A 22,027-nucleotide genomic window follows, 5' to 3' on the forward strand; every position below is an offset into this window, starting at 1 on the left:
TTATTTGTGTGAAGTTTACCAATTGCGTAGATGTCCTGGATACGTATATGAAGTGGTGTGAGTAGCTTATTGTGTACGCTTATGAATGGTGCGTTGCCTGCTCTATGGGAAGGCAACCACTCCGGGAAATAATTAGGTTGGATAACATCATAGCTTTACTATTGTAATTTGTAATATCAATGGAAAGGTCTCTTACCAAGCCTCCAACACATTTATCCAAACAGCCTACACTTAATATCTCTTGCCTTCAAGATGCCCAAATCATCGTCACAAGGAAGTGGCATCATATCGAATCAGACAGCATCAGCTACAGTAGCATACGAGCTATCAAACTGTCGGCTACGTATAGTAGTATCCTATAGAATGTCAGTATAGAATAATACTAGCCTGTAGAAAGTCTTACAGTCCCGTTTGATCAATTAACTGACTTTTGATGATGTACCGCTTCGCTGGCCGAGCCTATTTTTATTTGTTCCCTCACGCTGATAGTTTAAGCTTAATACGATATTCTGAAGATCTCCTGTTGATGTCTATGAACTTTTGTGAACATTCTTGACACCAAAACTATTTTGCTGATATAGGTGTCATGTTCAAATGGCATTTTGTAGCAGCTGTGCTGTCCCTTTTTATCCTACACAGAATCTGAGTGTTTAATAGCATGTTGTGACCACCTTTGACTTTGTGCTTCCTCCACACTGGTAGATTTATTCATACATAGTCTTATTGTGATATCTTGTCTTGCTGACACCATGCGGGCAGATGTTGTCTGACCACTTGACCAACCATCCCATCCATCCATCAACTACCCAGAATTTATTAACTGAAACGTTAGATCTGGATGATTTTAGATATTAAGAGACAGCTTGATTTATATGAATTGGTCAGAGTAGCGGTTGTTTTGATGGGAGACGCCACAGCCACGTCTGACTGGTGATTGGATGAGGGAGCCGATCTGATCTGATGGCTGAAGAACATGGGCTGTTGTGTAGGGCAGCTGCTGCTGATTCACTGTGAGGTTCAGTCAAGTGGACTAATGTGTTACTGAGATGTAGAGACACGTGGATACACACACACACACACACACACACACACACACACACACACACACACACACACACACACACACACACACACACACACACATGCCTCTGCACATGCATATGTAGGCATACCACTAGTTGCTGTTTGCTCCACACACGCAGCAGCCACACACACATGTAGTCATGCACTCAGTCATGCACACAAATTGTACAGTCACACTGAGGCACAGCTATGGAGCGCTAACTTGCTTACACATAGATGCACAAATATATATATAAACTCTCTCTCTCACACACACACACACACACATTGTATACACACATACACATGAATTATACAGTCACATTGCGGTGCAGCTAGCTAGCTAAGTGCTAATTTGCTTACCCATAGATGCACAGAAACATGGAGAAACTCATTATCTCTCTCTCTCTCTCTCTATCTCTCTCTTTCTCGCTCTCTTTCTCTCTCTCTCTCTGTCTCACACAAACACACACACACAAAGGGTTACTTGTTAATCCATGCTCTCTGCTAACAGCATGCTTCCGGCACAACTGTGTAACTCTGTGAGTGCACAGTGCATACAGTCACATATGCTGGGCTGTTCTCCCCCGCTCACACAGTGTGTCGGCAACTATAAACACTGCTACGCTTTCCTCCCACAGACGTCTGTGCTGTGAACCCCCTCCGTCCCCTGGCAGACACAGGGTAGTTAGAGTCACCTCCAATTCCATTAGCGTTATTCACGCTAGCTGCAGTAACACGTGTTTATCCCCCAATCCCCCCCACCCCAGTCTCAAAGCTTCACAGCAGCGCCACCCACTCCTCCCCGGCCTACACACCCATCTCTGGGGGTTCTTACTGGAGCTTATTATGCAGAATCATAGTCTAAATCTGATTTGTTTTGAAATGTGTTGGAATCCGTTGCTGTTGTAGAGCTGTTGCTAGAGATGCAGAGATCGCTGGCGTAGATCCCAAGGAACACTTGTATTGATGAAATTCAGTGTGTTATGCCTTAGCTGGAAAGTGCAATAGGACTCATTAAATGTGTTCTCCCTGGCCTTGGTGCTGAGGCTGCATGTCTGTTGCAGAAGTTGAATCTGTGGGTTAATCAGAACAGTATACAATACCGAATTTGTCATATTCATTCAGCTCAGTTAAGGGCCCACACATGCAATGGGGATTACATGCGTGAACTCTGTGGTAATCGTGAATTTTGCATAAGGCAATATATATTTGCTTGAGATGTGTCTTAGAGGTATCTGTATGTCTCACAAGGGGAGACTGGTGACAACAACAAACCACTGACCGTTATCAGTATTTCTGTCTTTTTATGATAAATTTGTGATGGAGTAGAGTAGGGAGCTTGTCTCGACTGGTGACTGCCACGACAAATAGATGTGCTAATGATAGCTGCCCCTGCCAATGAGCGTTACATAAGGAAAAGCTCCCAGGCAGAATGTTCAGGCACACTGGTTTATGTTAGCTGCCTGTAGGAATGTGTGAAATGTGGAATAGCTGGCCCGGGCCATTTGCGATAGACCGATCAGCCAGAAGCATAACATAGGGGCAGTCTAGACTGTAACTTTAAGAACTTAAAAACAGAATAGACGTGGATGTGTGCAGTGTAAATGAGAATAAACCCACAGAAATATTTAGATGTGACTTGTTTTAACTTTATGGATAGTCATGAAGTGAGTTTTGTGTAGGACTGTGTGTTAGGACATGTTGTAGGTCGGAGAACCACACTGTACACCTAGTTCAGTGTGTGCCATCACACGTGCTCAGGACCAGTCAGTCCTTCAGGACCCTTCTTTCTTGGAAGTGATCACAATCTGACGTGTGACCTTGTGGGAATGGAAGACCTTTTACAGTGGTCTATAGGGTTAGACTGAGTGGTCCTGTCATGGTGGCTAGTAAGGGTGTGTGGTTATGCGAAGGACAGTGGGGTGGTCACCTCTGTTAAATTGGCTCCATGGTCATTTGGCTGACCAGACCCTGTGGTCATTTGAGGCAAGTCCAGCTGTCCAGACATTTCTGTGATGTGCTTCATTGATGAATGACTAAGGGTTTTTTCCAAGGGTGGGACGGGACTGTGATGGAATGGGTTTGGCTGTCTTGAGTGTTGTTTATATTTCAGCATGCTTGGTGATATTTACATTGGACTTTGACAGCAAATCGTTAAGCGGACACTTTTAACAAAATGAATTACAATACAAGGATAGAGTTAGGGTTTGTTCTATCAAATCCTTGGGAGTAATAACTCTGTCATTCAAGCTCATCATCAACAGACATATTTGTGAGTTCGACTCATTCCAAGATGGAGCTGTCCTGCTGGGTTAGAGCTTTGTGCTATGTCACATGCATACTCAGCCACATTAGGCTTCTTTCTAAATATCACATGTTTCCTCTCCACTTTGGTCGCAGTGGCTGCATTGAAGCAGATCAAATATGCACTGTCACGCCTCATTATTACAGTTAACCCCCTCGCTCAGTCTTTGCTTCTTCCCCTAGCCCAGTCCTGAGAGACACTACAGTAACACTCAGTCAGCAGTGTCAACCACGTCAGCCATGTCCATCACGTAAGCCACACCCACTCACACGTTCTGTCCTGTGTAACCTGAGCACTAACACCTGCAGACTGTTTGTCAATTCAGTCTTTTTAAAGGCTTTTTAAAAGGCACTGTGTGCTCTGCCTCACTGTGAGGTATTGTTTCTGTGTGAACTCTACGGATGTTACCCGTGTTTGATTGTATGACTGTGCCTTGTTTCTCACGCTGAGATTAGTGGTTTACTGGTGAAGTCTGCCTGTGTAATTGCCTGGCCGTGTTTGACTGTGTTCTTGGTCTACCGTGGTTGGATTACCCTCTTTTTTTCTCGTTGAAGTAAACTTTTAAGAACACCCTTCACTTGGGTCTCTCACCTGTGATCATTACAACTACCGAGCAGCAACTTCAGTTGGCCGCTTGCCAAGTGTATTTCTGTCCTCTTCACTGTCAATCGCTCGCTCAATCCCTCGCTCAATGACACGCTCCGACACTTGCTCTCGCAGTCAGCCAGTCGCATTCCCTTTCCCTCCGATCCACACAGCTGCTATAAGTGACCTGCAACTTGAGTAAGAGAGACCCGCTGGTCACATTATAGGCCAGTCTATCACAGACATCTTTACCAGTAACCCCCTTACCTTTAGCCTACTGCAATACGATCCCACAGTCAGGCAGTCACTTGCTATATGTAACTGAATACTTTCGTATGATATATATTGTGAGAACACTGGTAAAAACCTAAACATCCATCAAGTGGACAACTAAACAAAATTAAACTTTGGATTTCATGGTGATTATTGTATGTGGCATGTTGTTGCCTAGCTACTAAGTGTAGTTTGAAGCAGGAATAAGGGGGTTTTCATCAAAACTAGCTGTCTAACTACCTAAAAGGTATGCAGATTTCTTACAAACTTCAACAACAGCACATTTTCTCATTCACATCTCATTCATTCATCAGATGATCAGGACCACAGAATTGCATAGTGCATAGCCTAGGCGGCTAGTTGAAACATCAGGTGTGCTTATCTGTCCTATATATCATGAAAATGTATTTGATGGTATCAGATGATACCAGCCCTAGTTGTCTGAAAAAAAAACATGCTTCAAAAAGTGGCAAATTATTGTAATTGCAAAAAGTTGGCAAAGAGATTTTTTTAAAGACAGATAAAAGTTTATAAATGATGTGCACAAAGTCATGTGTTGTTTGCATCACAAGGTTTGCCAGAAAAAGAGTTCAGAGGGAGGCTAGCGTGTCAATTCTAAATTATGTCCTAATAATGTTTAGGATTTCAGAGGTTTTCTTCAAGTTTAAAGAGGATATTTTTTACAAAGGGGTAATTAGATTATGATTATAGAATCATAAAATATTTCTGGTTGGTGTTTTTTGAACTGAGTTGAGAGAGAATCATAGACGCCTCTGAGTCAACCAGATATCTTTCAACGGTGAGCCAACCACAGGTAGCGCCACACCCTTCACTAAAGACCTGCGAGCTGCAGACACGAGAGGAAGGAAAAGAGAACAAGTCTCTGCTGATAGCTTTCATACCTTTTGCTGACACAGTTATTCACATGTGTACTCACAGATACACACACACACACACACACACATACACACACACTTACTCTCTCTCCCACACACTTAGTGCACATTCATAGCAATATTCAGACAAAGTTGTACAACATGTTAATGTTTATTATGTCGGAATTTCGGTGTTCTGACAACACAGTGGTCTTGCTTCATTTTGGTTAGCTGCCAAGTTGTGTCACACCCCTGTCCCGCCATGCCGGTTGTCTCTTTCACACAGATGTTGTTTCTTTCTGCCTCCGCTGCCGGCTCAGAGGCGGAACAACAATGACCCGCCTCGCTGTTCTGTGCAAACGCTATGGAGGCGGAATGAAAGGTGCAAGATTCCCGCCTGGAAAACGCTGTGTAATAAGCCTCAATGAGTCTGCTGGGGGTGGGGGTCAAACTGAGAGACGGGAGTTTCAACTAGTCAAAGGGAAGTACAGGCGGCAGTCGAGGACCAGAGAACCAAACCGAGTTATTATAAGGTATATAGATGAATATAGAGATGCAGAGAAAGAAAGAGACTAAATCAGACGTGAGGAAAGAGATCGTCAGACACTCATTCAGAAAGAGGCTCAAAGAGATGGACCCTCTCTCCCTGCTGCTCCTGCTGTGGTCTGATTCCCTCTCATTCATGCCTGATCCCCCACATACGGGCACAAGACCCACATCACCATCACACAAGACCCACATCACAGGCTCGGCAGCGCATCCTATCCTCCCTCTCATCTCACTGATACCTCCTTCACACCTGCCGTTAGAATGCGTTATGGCTGGTCGGTTTTGAAATCGGATAGTGCTTGACCACATGAAAGTACAGGTGTAAATGCTCCCAAGATGCATTGAGGACGATCGGCCAAACCACCTCCAGGGGTGGTCAAGTATGCATCGTGACCACATAGAACACTTGTCATTAAACAGTTGCCAATCCACAGACAACAACTGCAACAAAAGCAGCTGCATGAATCGGCATTCTCTTTCGGCCCTCCAGTTGTCGAAGATGGTTTCTTCCCCCGCTTCGAAAAAGCAGGCAAACACATATACACAGCTTGACAGATGGCTACCATATTCTTCTATCTTCTTCAGCTATATTTTTTGTTGTTGTTGTCATTGTTGTTGTTGTTGTTGTTATTGTTTTTTTGGACACGAAAACTAAAGGAGAATGTGGTGTGAGCTGGACACTGCGATCAGATCTCAATCGGATGTCAGTGTGGACACCGGAGACACATATTAATACCAGGTGTAAATGTGATCAGGTTCAAATCATATCTAGATACAATCTGGATAGAAGAGGCATTTTAATGCCAGGTGTAAATGAGGTCTGAGTCTCCAGGAACACTTGTTCCAGAGTGGTTTCATTCTGGGTCTGTAGCTATGTGTATGTGTGCATGCATGTGGTTGTACCTGTGTGTTTACGTGTGTTTAGTTTGTGCCTCTGTGTGTGTGTGAGAGAGAGAGAGAGAGGGGGGAGGGGGGAGGCAGGAGGGAGGAGGGAGGAGGGAGGGAGAGAGAGAGTTTACTTTTCTGTATTGTTGTTAAGTTTTTGTGAGATTTTTGGCTGTAGTTGTGTGTACTGTGTATGTTTCTGTTGTACCTCTGAGAATGGGTGATGATTTGGACAGTAGTAAAGTGTGTGTGTGTGTGTGTGTGTGTGTGTGTGTGTGTGTGTGTGTGTGTGTGTGTGTGTGTGTGTGTTTAGGGTGTGTCTGTTTGTATTTAGGCGAGTATGTTCCTTTTGTCTGTACGTGTTGCCCGGCATTGCCTGTAACAAATCCTTAATCAGGAAGTGTTAATCCATTTACTAGCTTGTAGGGACTTGCTTCTTAAATACGGCGAGAAGTTCAGTGATCTGTAAATTAGAACTAAGAGTATATGGAGTGCCTGTTATTATTTCACATTTTTCTTCATGAAATGGTGACTTTTTTGACCATAACACTTATACTTTTTCACTTTTTTTACTTTGTAAAAGTGACACAGAGGGGTGTGGTTGTGTGTTATGGAGCTGGACTTCATAAAGGGATCACTCCCTCCTCTCTCTCTCTCTTTCTCTCTCTCTCTCTTGCCCTGGCCGTTGTCCTCATGTGAGGAGAGCCAATCCTCCTGACTCCTGCTCTATGTGGGTCAGTCTAGTAACCTAGAAGCCAAAACGAGCACACGCACGCACACACACACACACACACACACACACACACACACACACAGGGCTGATCCTCCAGCTGTAATCCACATGCCTGTCAATACCAGTGGCTTAAGTCAGTGTCATCGGGGAAACATCATTTTGGTTTGTTTTTTTCCTGAGGAGGAGGAGGAGGAAGAGGAGGAGGAATGTTGTAGAGCTGCGTTGATGTCTCTAGGCGGCCCTCGGGTACTGCTCTGATGTCATTGCAGAGGTATTAGGCGTGCAGCCTGTCACAAGTAAGGGGGAAAAATTCCAGTCAAGAGTTTTGGAACAGCAAACATCACTACAGTTTTGCAAGGTCAAAGGTAGAGCGTTGAACCTGTTGCCACTCTGTCCAATACATTACAGCCTGAAGGAGAGTTTTGTTAAGCTACCCTACTTTATTAAAGTGTTGACTTCACGTCCCACAGTGTTAATCTGTCCCCCTGACGCGTCTCATATTATAGTGTAATTCGTTCATATTGGGGCCAGGTGCTTGTGTATGAAAATGGGCTACTGATGTCCTTGGGTGTCTTTCACTGATCATTTTTCCATCTGTTGTATTGTAATTGCAGGCAACCAGACAAACTGAGGGTGGTTTGGACCAGACGAAATCGACGCATTTGCACAAAGGTAGGGTGAAGATGAAATATACCTCCAGTTTCAGTTTCTTGTGTTGCAGCTCTCGTAACCCCATCACATTCATGATTACATGCATGTGACTAGCATGTTCTGAACTGCTTTAACAGCTTTAACAGAACTGCTTTAAGAGTAAGTTACTTACCATTAGTTTAGAGCACAATCTACTTTGCCCCGTAGATTTAAGGCCTGCTATCTTAGATGGCATTCCTTAACAAGATTTAGTTGCTCAGGTCTGGAAACTCCTCTCTGGTTTAAAATGAAAAAGAAAGCATTAGCGTAGTGTTCAGCCATAGTGTTTGGTATCAAGCAGCCAGAAGTGAGTGTGGAGTGGTGCTTGTGTTTGTTCAAGTGTCAAATCACTTCAGACTGCTGAAAAGGTCCCTCTTCCACCCAATGGTGTTGAGTTTACTGGGTCAAAGTCTGAATAGACCTGACTGCAAGAGTAACAGCCATTATTTCGTGAGGTTTCTTAGCTTGAATTACATTGGCGTGTAGTTAGCGCGCACTGGAATGATAGGCACGGGCACAAACTTTCCTTAATTCCGGATGCTTTCAAATTGCATCTAGTAAAATTATCTGCATATGTATGTCCCATTCTCTACGATTGGTTGCTGTTTTGATGCATTTCAGGTGATAATGTTGTATACCTGCTACGTTGAAACTGAATGAATAAATCTAACACAAGCATTGGGTTAAACCTGTTACCTTCAGCCCACATTGCCCTGTGCTACAGGATATGTTACACCTTCCACTTTAAAGATTTGATCATAACTCACTCTTGCCTAACAAAGCAAACATAGTTACCATGGCAGCCAACACAGACGCGTTTATCGTGCTGAATTAAACACTAACACAATGAGGTGTCACAGTGGGATATGACATCCGAAACCCCTGTGACTAGACCCCGAAATAAAGTGTTGTCACACTCTGTCCCTGTAAACTAGATTAAACGGTTTAATATATCTCTGTTCCGGGCTGCCCCTCCTCCCTCCTCTCCTCCTTTTCCCCTTCCAGTTGCATGGCTGGCAGCCCGGAATCAAGAACCCCTACCGGGGGATGGTAGTTTGGCAGGCACCGGAAAGCGTGGATATCACCGTCACGCTCTTCAAGGTAGGGCTTTGGGTTTATAAACAGAACTGAAATGTAATGTAAAAAAAAATAAAAAAAAATAAATGAATGAAATTAAATTACATAAATAAATGTAAAACAAATAAATGTAGTGCTAATGAATGGGTGAACCACACATTTTGGGGTTAAAGACATTATTCACACACACACACACACACACACACACACACACACACATACACACACACACACACACACACACACACACACATGCATGTCTGTAAGTACTCAAAGTTATATTTCATTGGTTAAATTTAAACAAACATACACCTGTTTCAGGACCCAAATGCAGATGAGTTTGAAGACAAGGACTGGACGTTTATCATTGAAAACGTAAGTCTCCTCTGCTCTTCCCTGTGTTAGATTACATCTCCACAAATACCTCTCTCCTTGCTCCACTGTCTTTTAAACCCACACATACTCAGTAACCCTCTCTCCCCTACAAAGATTATGAGTGGCCAGAGAGTACTCACAGTATCTCACTAAAATAAATAAATAAACTGAATGTTATGTCATGGGCGTTAGCTTGTGCTTATATGCTGACTGAAAATCAAAGCCATGGCTTTGCTCTTTCTTGCGTCATGCACCACGGTCTCGGCGCGGATTTCGGACTGTCTCGCTGATATATCCACATGGATGAAAAATCACCACCTTCAGCTGAACCTGGCCAAAACGGAACTGATGGTCTTCCCAGCCAAACAGGTCATCCACCACAACATCAAGATCAATACTGACTCTTTATCTCTTGCTCCATCCAAAACAGCAAGAAACCTCGGGGTCATTATTGATGACCAACTGACCTTCACGGCCCACATCGCCTCTGTCTCCAGGTCGTGCCGCTTGCGCTATACAACATCCGCAAAATCAGGCCGTACCTAACCCAGTATGCCACCCAGCTGCTGGTGCAAACCTTGGTGAGCTCCCGCCTTGACTACTGCAACGCCCTCCTAACGGGCCTGCCGGCTTGCGTGGTGAAACCACTACAGATGATCCAGAACGCGGCGGCGCGTCTGGTGTTCAACCAACCGAAAAGGGCACACGTCACCCCGCTACTCACCGAGCTCCACTGGCTGCCAGTAGCTGCTTGCATTAAGTTCAAGTCACTTATGCTTGCCTACAGAGTGCTTACTGGTTCTGCTCCCACCTACCTAAATGCTCTTGTAAGGGCAAATGTTACACCCAGGACGCAGCGCTTGTCTAGTGAGCGTCGTTTGGCAATGCCGTCCGTGCAAGCACGGCAATCCAGACTATTTTCATTTGTAGTTCCACATTGGTGGAACGAACTGCCTAGTACTACCAGAGCAGGGGCGTCCCTCTCTACCTTCAAGAAGCTTTTGAAGACCCAACTCTTCAGAGAGCACCTCCCCTCCTAACTGGCACCTGACTAGCGCTTAACTTGCACTTCAGCAGTTACATTCCTGCACTTCTTTTTCCTCTTTTCTAGGTTGTTGTTTTTCTAATTCTCATGTAAAGTAGTATTTATTGTTACACCATGCTTTTTTATTGCTCTTAGCTTGACTGTTCTCTCCCTTGTACGTCGCTTTGGACAAAAGCGTCTGCTAAATGTAAATGTATGTAAATGTTAAGCACGGAAAGTTTTATGAAGTGCCTGTAGACAGGTTACTTTTAACTGAACACAGCAGATCACAACTGAATTAAGCTACATGCCTACTTTATGAGGGGGCATTCTGGGTGCTGAGGAGCATCTCTGAAATGTGTAAATGTCAGTGGACATGAATACAGCATGTGTCAAATGAAATGCCCACTGAAGACTCACAACTGCAAACTACCACACTTCCCCACCCTACTCCCAGGAGACTAAAGGCCACAGGAAGGTGCTGGCCTCTGTCGACGTGAACATGAGGAGGTACGCCAGCGCCACGCCCGCCCAGTACGAGCTCTCGCTGAAGATGAAGCCCCTGTCGGTGAAGGTGGTGGAGGCCACGCTCAAGCTCACCCTCTCCTGCGTCTTCCTCAAGGAGGGCAAAGCCACGTGAGTACAAACTGAGACGCCCCGGGACAAACATGGCGGATACAGTTATAGTTATTATAACCAAGGTCAGTTCAGTTACGTAACCAAGCAACATCAACTCAGTGGAGACAGACCTCAGCCAGTCACAAAAGTAATACAAATAGTAAGACAAATGATCGTGGATATACACACACAAAAACACCAGCTAGAAGTTTACCCACGATGAAAATTCATGTCAAAGATCGCATCCGCATGGATCTTATTACTACTGCTGCATACTATAGATACTGTATGTGTATGTGTATATGGCATATGCTGTGCTAGGCCATTGAAGTCTAGAGTACTTCAGAAGTGCTACTTCACATTCACCAGCTGATGGCAGTAGCCATGTAATAGTCCCAAACCTGCCTGTCAACAGCACTTTGGAGTTCAGTGCCCCGCTCAAGGACAGTTTGAGTCGGGGAGAGATTACATGTTGACCACTTCACCTACTGAACCGTAGACTCACATGTAAGACATCTCACCACAATGAATAAGGAGTAACATTACACAAAAACAAACTAATGATGGGTATCACCATACAGTTAGGCTTCAGTTGTGTATGAAAACAAACAATTATGTGGTATAATGTCATCACAAGGTATGAAACTAAACAAAGTAATTTGTAATAGTTCTTTTTTAATCATCAGTTACGTGTAAACAAACTAATAATGGGTATCGTTTGTGTGGATACAGACCTCAGTCACCTCAAAAGCAAACAAGCTAAATAGATTATAGACTTAACTACACAAAATAAGCCTGCTTTAATTGTTCAATTTGTTTTTGGTAAACATGGGTGATGAGGACAGGCCTTGGAATATCTATTCACATCGAATATGTTGTCTTCTGTCCAACTAGTCTTACATTCACATGGCTTAATTTGTCTTTAAGCCACAGTCACAGGAAAGGGTTCCTGTCTGTCATGACCTTTAGTATTTTATTTAGATGTCATCAGGTCTCTGATCAGCTTGTTGGAGATTTTTGAGTATTTATATGCTGTTTCACTGGTCTGAGGTCAGAGGTCAGTGATACTGATGATCTCCCTGCAGGGATGAGGACATGCAGAGTCTGGCCAGCCTCATGAGCCTGAAGCAGTCGGACATCGGTAACCTCGACGACTTCAGCGATGAGGAGGAGGACAGGAGAGCCAGCACAGGATCGGCCACCGTCAGTCCCACAGCAGGTGGGGCTGTTACAATACATGTGTGCTATTTACGCACGTGCACACACACACACACACACATTCACAAGTGAGCATCCACATTCAGTACATACACTCAGTCTGCCGTCTGACCCCGACAGGGACAGATCAACAAACACAAACACCTAAAATGCACTAATTTACTCACAATATACATTCACATAGTCCGAAGTGCATTAACAACCTCTACATGCCATGGATCATATACAAACTGTTGTCATGTCAACCGCTTCATATGATGGATGGTAGGCACTGTCAGGGGCGTATCACTGCTAGTGGTCCAGTGTGGCACAGTATTGTTCAGTGGACTCTGAGGTGTCTCAGAATGAGCAGGGGCATCAGAGATTTCCTGGTTACCCCCATAGAGCATGATGGTTGTAATGACGTAAATATTCATCCTCAGCTCATGGTTTTGACTCTGAACCTCCGTTGTCTTCCACTGGTTCCAATTTGGTTCCTCCTCTCCTCTCCTCTCCTCTCCTCTCCTCTCCTCCTCTCCTCTCCTCCCCTCTCCTCTCCTCTCCTCCTCTCCTGTCTTCTCCTCTCCTCTCCTCTCCTCCTCCTCTCCTGTCTTCTCCTCTCCTCCTCCTCCTCAGCACCCCATACCCCTTCGAGAAGAGTGCGAGACGCGGGCACAACGCACACAGGTAAATACCCACCACCTCCTTACACACCCTGCACCCCCTCCTCCCCTCCACTCTCTCCAGTATGCTCCCCCTCCATGTCGGCCCCTCCATTTGCCAAATTCAAAGGCCGTGTATTAAAGGAGTGTATTAAAAGAGCACCAAGAATAGATATATTATAATAGACAGGGGTATTACATGCACTGTAGAACTTGGACTTGTTGTTTTCAGGTTCTCATTGTTTTTCTCTTTTAATGTCTGAGTTGTGATAAGGAAAGGCTGACTAGACAAATCGAGTGGACATAGCAGTGTATCAACCGTTTCTCCCCTGTGCTCTTTTAAAAGCCTTCATCAGTTCATTTGAAATGACAATATTCATGTTTATTCTGAACGGTTTCTCAATACTGAGTCAAAACTATACTCTGCAGTTTTCTACTGTTGGTCAGTGATGTTTGGTCTGTGTGTTAATTAACATTTAAATTTGACTCTCGTTAAACTACACCGAAACTGCTCAGTACAGTTTGAGGCCTCATGTTAATGAAACTCAATGAATATAAATATACAGAATTTCAAATGATGTCAGTCATTCATGAAATCCTTAACGAGATTTAATCAGATACTCGTAATGCTTGAGAAGAAACATTCATAGTAATTTACGTGGTTCTAAAGGGGTAAGGCATTTTTATTCATTATGGGTTAGGGATTGCCTCAGCTTCTGTTCTTCACTTTGACAGTTTGATCTTTTAAAGATGAGTGAGATGTGAGATGAGTATCTGAGCGCCATCACTCTCCATTCTTTATTCTGCCTCTTTTATTTCTCTTACTTATTTCCTCATCTCGTACTCACCACGTGCTTTCTCTCCTTGCTCCACCCCAAACACTCTCTCTGCCTCTGTCGCTTCCCTTTTCCTCTTTTGTTTCTGTCCTCTTCTTCTCCTTCCTCTCTTCTTCTTCTCCTTCCTCTCTTCTTCTTCTTCTTCTTCCTCCTCATCCTCCGCCTCCTCCTCACTCCCAGCTCCCACTGAGATGGAGAGGAAGAGCACTTTCACCGTCACGCCCCCTAACCCCTCGCTCCAGTCACTTCCTCCCCTCCCTCTCTCCATCACCCCCTCTGCTCCTCCCCTCTTTCCTCCGCCCCCTCACCCCGCCGCCCCCCGCCCTGCTGGCAGTGACCCCCAGCAGGCGCGCCCATCGCACTACTCCTTCACCCTGCCAGCCTTTATCAAGGCCCACCCCCCGGTCCTGCCTAAAATCTTCCAACCACCTGCTGGATCAGGTACTGAGGCATGCCGTGCATTGTGGGGCTTGTAGTCTTTGTTGTTGTTGTAACAAATCAGAGGAAAGAGCAATGTTATTGTCAGAGATTAGCATTTATCTGAAACAGGTCAGGGTCATGCTATGTTATTCAATGGAATAGCAATCTCAGTTGGCTGATTATGCACGTCAATATAGGAGCAATCAGCTGATTAAATTGGAGCACTCGGCTGGTCAGAAATAGATGCATTAAATAGATGAGTGAGCTCACATCCTGGTCAGGGCACATATCGTATGTACTTCACTTAATTTACATTTGAACTTTTATGCAAAGGTTTTCACTACTTCAGGGCTTTCAAAAATATATTATACAGTATATCCTATATTACAACCATCATTAATATATATTATAGAATATCATACATTCTGGTTAGATGCTAACTGCATTTCGTTGTCTCAGTACCTGTACTCTGTGCAATGAAAATAAAGTTGAATCTAATCTAATCTAATCTAATCTAATTCTACATTTCAGACCCTTTTCTCTAAATTGAAATGCTTAACTATGCCATACCAATTAGTTTGTAGTTAATAAGTAAATACTTTTTACATGATAAATTATAGATTATTTTACCCTACAAATATCTGTGACACTGCTCTGCCCTGAAAAGAGCTGACCCAGAGGCCTACACCATAGCAGGTGCAGCGAACCCCCAGCGAGGCTCCTGTTAACTCTTGCAGTGTGACAGTCTTCTGGGGCGCCCCCTGCTGTTCAGAAAGATATAAACACAGCGCAACACAACTAATGCTAAACCGCCCTGACCTCTAATCTCAGGAGGATATTTCCCAAAAGAGGTCAGACAGTCTGAAATCCAACCCCCTACCCCCACCCCAACGTCTTAAGTAACAGTGATGAAGATTTAATCAGTGGTTGCTATCAAATGAGCCTCAGCAGTGAGGTCTGAATTTATGCGTCAAGGAAACAGCATGAATTTAAGTGCGAGTCTTTTTTGGGACTGTTTCCTGCCTCTATATGGTCGCTAAGGAAGTGATGTCATATTAAAGTGGCACTTCAGATTATGTTGACATACAAATGGTTGCAAGCTGGAGCAGCAACACTGAGTAAACGCCTTTTAGGCATTTGTCCAGTCCAGTTAGGAAATAGATGCCTGTTAGTCTGTTAGTTTAATAAGATTTCAGTTAAAAACATTCATTGATTTTTAGCAAGCCAACTTAGATGCTTGTCTTTATTTCTGGTGTTATTCATTTGGGATATATTTTAGATTACTTTTTTATTTGCTCATTTCTTCTTTCTATCCCGAGTCCTGTTTGTCCATGCTTGTTCACTCTATCTGCTACTCTCTCTCTTTTTCTCTTTCTTATTCTCTCTCTCGCTCTCTCTCTCTGTCTTTCTCTCGCTCTATTTCTGTCTCTCCCTGCCTGTTTCTCCTCTCTCTCCCTCCCTTGCTCTTCTTTCTCTTTATCTCTTCTTTTCCAATGATGCTTAGCACCAGTCTATGTCACTCGGCGACCCCAGAGGAGCTCAGGTGACCCTAGCTTGATGGAGCACAGACCTCATGCTGAGGCCGCAATGGCCGCCCCAATCCCGCCTCCCCCTCCCCCCAGACCGAGACCCCTGTCCTTCACGGGCCCCAGCACGCCTCCTCACCCCTCACCCCTCTCCTCTTCACCCCCCCAAGTTGCTCTGCCACTCGACGGCACACAGACAGGTACAGCTTGTGTGTGCGTATAGTGTGCCTCTCATTCTCTGGCTCCTTTATATAACTTTTTACTTTGGCCACCTGTGGTGCTCTAAGGTGTGGAATTATCTTGGTAATAACAGACATTACAGTGGTCCTGCAGTCAAAGTGGACTCTGAGTCTGTTGAAAGGCTAGATGTAGATGTCCCCCCATATCCTCAGTGTTTCCTGTCATAGCCTTGCAAAGTAGAGATTTATTTTAAACATCACCCCTCAGCTTTGTTTCTTCCTTTCTTTTTCCCCCCATCTTTCTTTCTTTCATTCTATCATTTTCTTTTTGTTTCTCTTCAATGTATTATTCTTTCTCTTTCTTTCTGCCTTTCCTTCTGTTTTTCTGGCCATCCCTCTCTCTCTCTCTCTCTCCCTCTCCCTCTCTCTCTCTCTCTCTCATTCCATCTCTCATTTAGTCACCTACTCTGCTGCCCGCTCGAGCGCGTGGAGACCCCATAGTTTCCCCTCTCTTCGCTCCTCTGTCCATTCTCCTCCTCCTCATCTTGAAACCTCCCCTCCTGTTGTGGCATCCATCCCTGCGCTCCGTCACTCAAAGTCATACCGCGATTCATTGGCTGAGCCTGGCTCCGCCCTAACTAGGCCTACCAGCCTGCCCTCTGAACCTGAACCAGGTAGATAACAGGAGGCCACACCCCGTCTCTAACCACAGAAGGGGTGGTAGAGAAACGGTAGCACTGATCACACTGTATCAAAGAACACAAACCTTGTGTCACATTGTAAGAAAACAATATCAAAATGTCTCAATATTGTCTCAAAATACTAATTACAAACATGCACAGCAGGTAAAGGAGATCCCACAGAGCCTTTATGTTCCTTTCTCATCTTCAATCTCTTCCATCATCTGGGTTAGGTTCAGCCTGTGCTATAAATCATATAACATGACAGATCTGTAGGATATGTTCCAAATAAGGGCTGCATCCATGCCAGAGTAAGTTGCCCTCTTGAGATTAGGTGGTTGTGAGTTTCTCAGTTGTTCTCTCTTCATGCGCTGAGCCAGCTGGTGTTACTTAACTAACATGTGAGTTTAGCTTATTAGAATTCTTGTCAATGGTCATTACTGGAACTCTTTGATCATTGATCGTTGATAGTGGTATGTCATGTAAGTATTGTCAATCTGAAATGTTCAGCCTTTCACTGAGAAACCTTTTCATTAATTTGGCTTTTCTTTTTCTCTTGTCTTCTCTTCCCCATATCATATTAAAAACACTGTTGACATGTCACGCTCATTGTCATCAAATATCACCAACTTTCTCTATGTCTCTCTCCCTCTCCCTCTCTCTCTCTGTCTTTTTTTTTCACTTCCCTCTTTCCCTTATGTCTTTCTCTGTTCCCTGTTTCTATTCCTCTATTTGACTTTCTGCATTCAATTTGGTACCATTATCATTCATTCAAATCCATCCCTTCATCCTTGCACTCGTACCACCTCATCCTCACAGCATCCTGGCAGAATGAATGGCGGTCGCCTAAACACACCACACCCCTCGCCCCCCCTCCGGTCCTCTGTCCCACCACCACCACCACTGACACGTCCGAGGTCGTCCCTCTGCAGTCAGTCCAGGGCCTGGAGACACTCTGTAAACCTGCATCCTCTCTTTCCCCTCCCCCTGTCCAGACCCCTCCCTCCTCTGTGCAGACCACTCCCCCTGTCCAGACCCCTCCCTCATCTGTGCAAACCACTCACCTTGTCCAGCCCTCTGTCTCAATGCAAACCAACCCTGGTGTACCCTCCTCTGCTGTTGTCCAGTCTGCTTTCACTGTGCAAGCCACTGTCCATGCCCCACCACCCTCAGTAGAAACCCCTCCTGATGCTCAGGCTTCACCCCCTGTTTTTACTGATTCTACTACCGAATCAGATCTCCCGCCTTTGATTCCTCCCCTGGCACAGGCCACTCCCCCTGAACAGTCTCCTCTCTCTGCTATCTCTCCTCCTCCTGAGATCTTTTGTTCTGTGCTGCCTCCTCCCCTTAGCCTGTCCCCTCCTAATGCCCACTCTCTTTCCCTGTCCGCATCCCCAGTCCCTGCTCCAGCTGCCTTCTCTGACTCTCCTGATCCCCTGCCCTCCGTCCAGATACTGTCATCCTACCCGGCTGTGTCATTGCCTGATCCCCTTGTCCATGCTCACGTCCCTGCCAGCATGACCTCTCCTCCTGTGACTACCCCTCTCTCAGATGCCCCCTCTCTCACTCCCGCTGACTCAATCCCAGCCTCCTGCTCTAGTTCAGCTTCTCCCCCGCTGTCCCCCGCTGTCTGTGTGTCTCCCATCCCCTGTCCTGCCCCTCTTCCTGTCGTCTCCGTCGATGTCCGTGCTTCCTGTACTGCTCCTGGTCCTGCTCCAGCCTCGCCTGCTGCGTCCGTTGTCTCCTCGTCAGGTACAGAGAACAGAGAGACTTGAGGCCCAAACAATTTTCCACAGTGGAAATGCTTGTTTGACCTCACTGTCTCACTGTGATCGGTTCACGAGTTGGTTTGTAAATCAAACAAACAAAACAAAACAAAAAAACGTTTTCAACTTCACTGTCCTCAATTCGGTCATTCCTGTCTTTCCTTTTACTCTTCCCCGTGTCCTACCTATTCCTCTCTTTTTTTTCCCCTCTCTCTCTCTCCCTCTCCCTCCCTCTCTCTCTCTCTCTCTCTTCCTTGGCTGCCTTAGACTCCTCCCCTGCGGTCCCAGTCTGCAAGTGGAGGCACCAGGTGGTGCCCACTGTTGTGCGTCCAAATGTCAGAAGACCTCAGGTCACCCCTGCTGTGGAGACCCTGGTCCCCATGCCTGTTCCCTCTCCTCTTTCTCCCACTCCTGCTGTGCTCTCTCCCCTGCCTCCTGCCATCTCTAGTCCTCCTCTACAGGCCCAGGCCCCCATATCCTTGCAGCCAGGGCCTGTCTCTGCTTCCCTCTTTGACACACAGACAGGTACTCATGCCCTTGAAAATCGCTTTCGTATTTAAAAGGGGACAAAGTAGTCAAAGTGGTACTGGAAGAAAAAAATACTGTGGCTTGAACAGATGCTCCCTCTGGTGGTTGGAGGGTGGTACTGTAGCTCCAGGTTGCATTTTCACTCAGAGGAGAGCTGTGTGAGTGGCAGAAGTGGAGGACTTGATTTATTTAAATAATGGTTATTATTTCATTATAGAGTTCCAGAGGCAACTGAGCACACTGACAGAAGAGGAGCACTCCAGTTCACTAAGTCCAAGTGAGTACCAATGCTGAAAAAGCAAGTATATGCAAATACCTTTGTTACGCCCTTCTTCACCCCCACGGGCCTTGCAGTGCCAGTGCAATTATTTGGGTGGGGTGGGCTTAATTGTCCACACCAGAATGGAGCCTGTCTCCAGAGGAAGGCTTATATTCTCACCACGCTCTTGAGGCTGCTGCTCACCATGCTCTCTGTTGTGCTTTGCTTTTACATTCATCCCCTAGATTTCAATTTATTTTATTATTATTATACAGTTATTTATTTATTGAAATAAAACAGTCCGTTTTTGTAATCTCTGGTGTCTGTGTCCACTTTTTGTTGTGAGTCAGGGTCGTAACATACACACACTAAATCTGTTTGTAAGATTTATGATCCTTAGACATGTTGTTTTTTGTTTCTAATTTAGCGGAAGAGAAACAAACGAACCTTGGTCGGCCAGAGTCAAAAGCCTATGAGCGAAAACGGGAAGGAGATTCTGTGTTTGGATTGGAGGTTGTCAAGGCAGCAAAAGGGTGAGTGACAGTGTGATGAGTTGTGGACAGAAAAATAAACATCTTATGGCCTGATGTTCAGGGTCTTTATGTGAAACAGCAATGCCTTACAACTGTTTTTGACTTGTCAGTGGTTGCTCTACAATGTTTGTGTGTTGTGGCCACAAATTGCGATGGTAATTGCAGTGGACAGTTTATTTTTGTTTGACACTTACTTGAACTTGGTTTGACATTTTGACCACGAACTGGGAACCCTCTTCTCTTCTGTAGGCACCATTCATAATCTACCTTAATTTCCGGACTATTGAGCGCACCTGAATATAAGCCTCACCAACTGAATTTTTCAAAAATAATTATTTTTAACATAAATAAGCCGCACATGTCTATAAGCCGCAGGTGCCTACCGGTACAAATGAACTTTACACAGGCTAAAATGAATATCAAAAGTAATACAATAGTGATGCATATTATTAGTTGTGCCAGTTACGATAAGTGCACTGTTGCTTTAAGAGAGCACAGTTGCAAGAGTCAATCAGAAGCTAGAACGTTAGATTGAAGACAGAGAGATAGAAGAAAGACGCTAGTTTGAAACCAGTGAGCTAAAGAACTTGAAAAGACTGGATTTGTATTGTAGTAAACTTTTATTTTCTAAAGTGTTTTGAGTTGTGTTCTGTCTACGCCGGTAGACTGTGGTTATTTTGACATTAGTTAAGTTATTGAGAGATACTGAGAAATCGCGTGGAGCTAAGCATCCATGCGGCTGCATCCATGCTAGCATCCTAGCTCCACAAAGCCACCGTAAACACAAAGCCACCGTATACAGTCACAGGTATCATAATCCATAAATTAGCCGCGTCATTGTTTAAGCCGCGAGGTTCAAAGCATGGGAAAAAAGTAGCGGCTTATAGTCCGGAAATTACGGTAGTGCTCTTGTATACTAGACATTTTAATCAATAGATTTATGCAGTGATCCAGTCATCCCTGCCGTATCTGTAGTCAAAATAAGCTCATGGAGCCTTACTATGGTTACATGGTTTGTTTTATGTTGTTCTGTGTTGTTGTCATATATGTTATTGTCAACAATGTGCATCATAAATAAAAATACTAATCCCTTCCTAAACTGGCACTTCGACTAGTGCTTAACTTGCACTTACAGCGGTTACATTTCTGCACTTATTTTTCTTTTCTATTTCGTTTTTCTTATTTCTTATGTAAAGTAGTATTTATTGTTAAACCAGGGTTCTAATGCTCGTAGCTTGACTATTCTCTCCCTTGTACGTCGCTTTGGACAAAAGCGTCTGCTAAATGACTAAATGTAAAAATGTAAATGTAAATGTAAATGTAAATAAGAAACATCCTGTTGTGCTTTTGTGTGTCATGTTTCTACCACCATATTGTTGTATCAGATAGAGAAAAACATTTCTATGGCTTGGCTCATCTTGAAAAGAGTCTCTATGGAAATGGAGCATGAACTGTTTAGTAGATCTTGATTGATATGACGATATAAACTGTTGATGGTTGTTCTACTTTTGGTACTCACCGCAAGCATAAGCTTATCATGTGTGGCTTGGCAACCCTATGTTCTCAGTTTAAAAACAATTCCGGATTGATTTGATGGATTCACACATGACTGTCGGTGTCTGATTCTTGTGCCTTTCCCCTTCAGACTGGACAGTATGATACCTCTGCTGCCATCTAGTCCAAAAAAATCCAGTCTCTCCGAATTCCCCTATTTTGAGCTGCCAAAGACACGAAGTGATGGCCCAGACACAACCCCTGTAGGAGTGTCCCCTGATCCCACCTCACACCCTGCCTCACCTCTGAGCTTATCACCAGTGGCGGTATCTGCCTCCTCACAGGAGTCGAAAGAGGCCCCGAAACCGTTAATTTGGAAGCCAGTTCATCCGTCACCACCTAGGTCCATGTCTGGACAGGGTGCTATGGTTGCCATGGAGAGCGAGAAGGCAGTTCAGGCTTCACCCACACAATTGCCTCTTAGTGGTTTATTAGAGGGAAAGGGTATGAGAGACTGGACCGAAGAGAGAGAGACAGGAAAAAAATGTAAAGAAAGGAGGAAAAAGAAAAAGCAGAAAGTTACTCTCTCCGCTGAGAGAGATGTGTCCCAGTGTGTAGGGGCTCCTGAAAGGGCTCCCTCAGAATGGGGGTAAGTGTGGCATGGCACCTTTTGACCTAGCCCACACACTTAACTCATTAACGTTCACATTAATTCACTTCAAGGTTGGTGTGTGTTCCCCTGCCTAATTGTATCCACTCTTGATTCACTAAAACTGGTCTGGCTTGCATCAAAAGGAAGCCTGTTGTGACGCTTTGGCTTTTGTTGATTTGTAAGACCTGCAGCATGAGCACTTCCATGGCAGCATGAACAGTAGCGCTTTAGGTACCGTTTA

General features: G+C 44.7%; 1 protein-coding gene across 10 annotated transcripts in view; it reads left to right on the forward strand.

Annotated features, from left to right (window-relative positions):
• Positions 1 to 22,027, forward strand: part of ehbp1l1a (EH domain binding protein 1-like 1a) — a 46,948-nt gene that overhangs the window by 443 nt on the left and 24,478 nt on the right. For 4 of the 10 annotated variants that reach the window (XM_012832810.3, XM_012832802.3, XM_012832804.3 and 1 more), the window contains exons 2-15: positions 7,885 to 7,942; positions 8,966 to 9,061; positions 9,359 to 9,412; positions 10,894 to 11,072; positions 12,140 to 12,273; positions 12,888 to 12,938; positions 13,930 to 14,190; positions 15,674 to 15,895; positions 16,333 to 16,548; positions 17,374 to 18,306; positions 18,588 to 18,845; positions 19,066 to 19,125; positions 19,535 to 19,640; positions 21,286 to 21,783. In XM_012832810.3, the coding sequence (XP_012688264.2) occupies positions 7,885 to 7,942; positions 8,966 to 9,061; positions 9,359 to 9,412; positions 10,894 to 11,072; positions 12,140 to 12,273; positions 12,888 to 12,938; positions 13,930 to 14,190; positions 15,674 to 15,895; positions 16,333 to 16,548; positions 17,374 to 18,306; positions 18,588 to 18,845; positions 19,066 to 19,125; positions 19,535 to 19,640; positions 21,286 to 21,783 (3,126 nt within the window). The remainder of the gene's footprint in view (positions 1 to 7,884; positions 7,943 to 8,965; positions 9,062 to 9,358; positions 9,413 to 10,893; positions 11,073 to 12,139; positions 12,274 to 12,887; positions 12,939 to 13,929; positions 14,191 to 15,673; positions 15,896 to 16,332; positions 16,549 to 17,373; positions 18,307 to 18,587; positions 18,846 to 19,065; positions 19,126 to 19,534; positions 19,641 to 21,285; positions 21,784 to 22,027) is intronic. The other 6 variants (XM_012832807.3, XM_031585595.2, XM_012832808.3 and 3 more) reach the window with 6 other exon arrangements.

The sequence above is a fragment of the Clupea harengus genome, chromosome 18, assembly GCF_900700415.2.
Source record: "Clupea harengus chromosome 18, Ch_v2.0.2, whole genome shotgun sequence".
Classification (NCBI taxonomy): Eukaryota; Metazoa; Chordata; class Actinopteri; order Clupeiformes; family Clupeidae; genus Clupea; species Clupea harengus.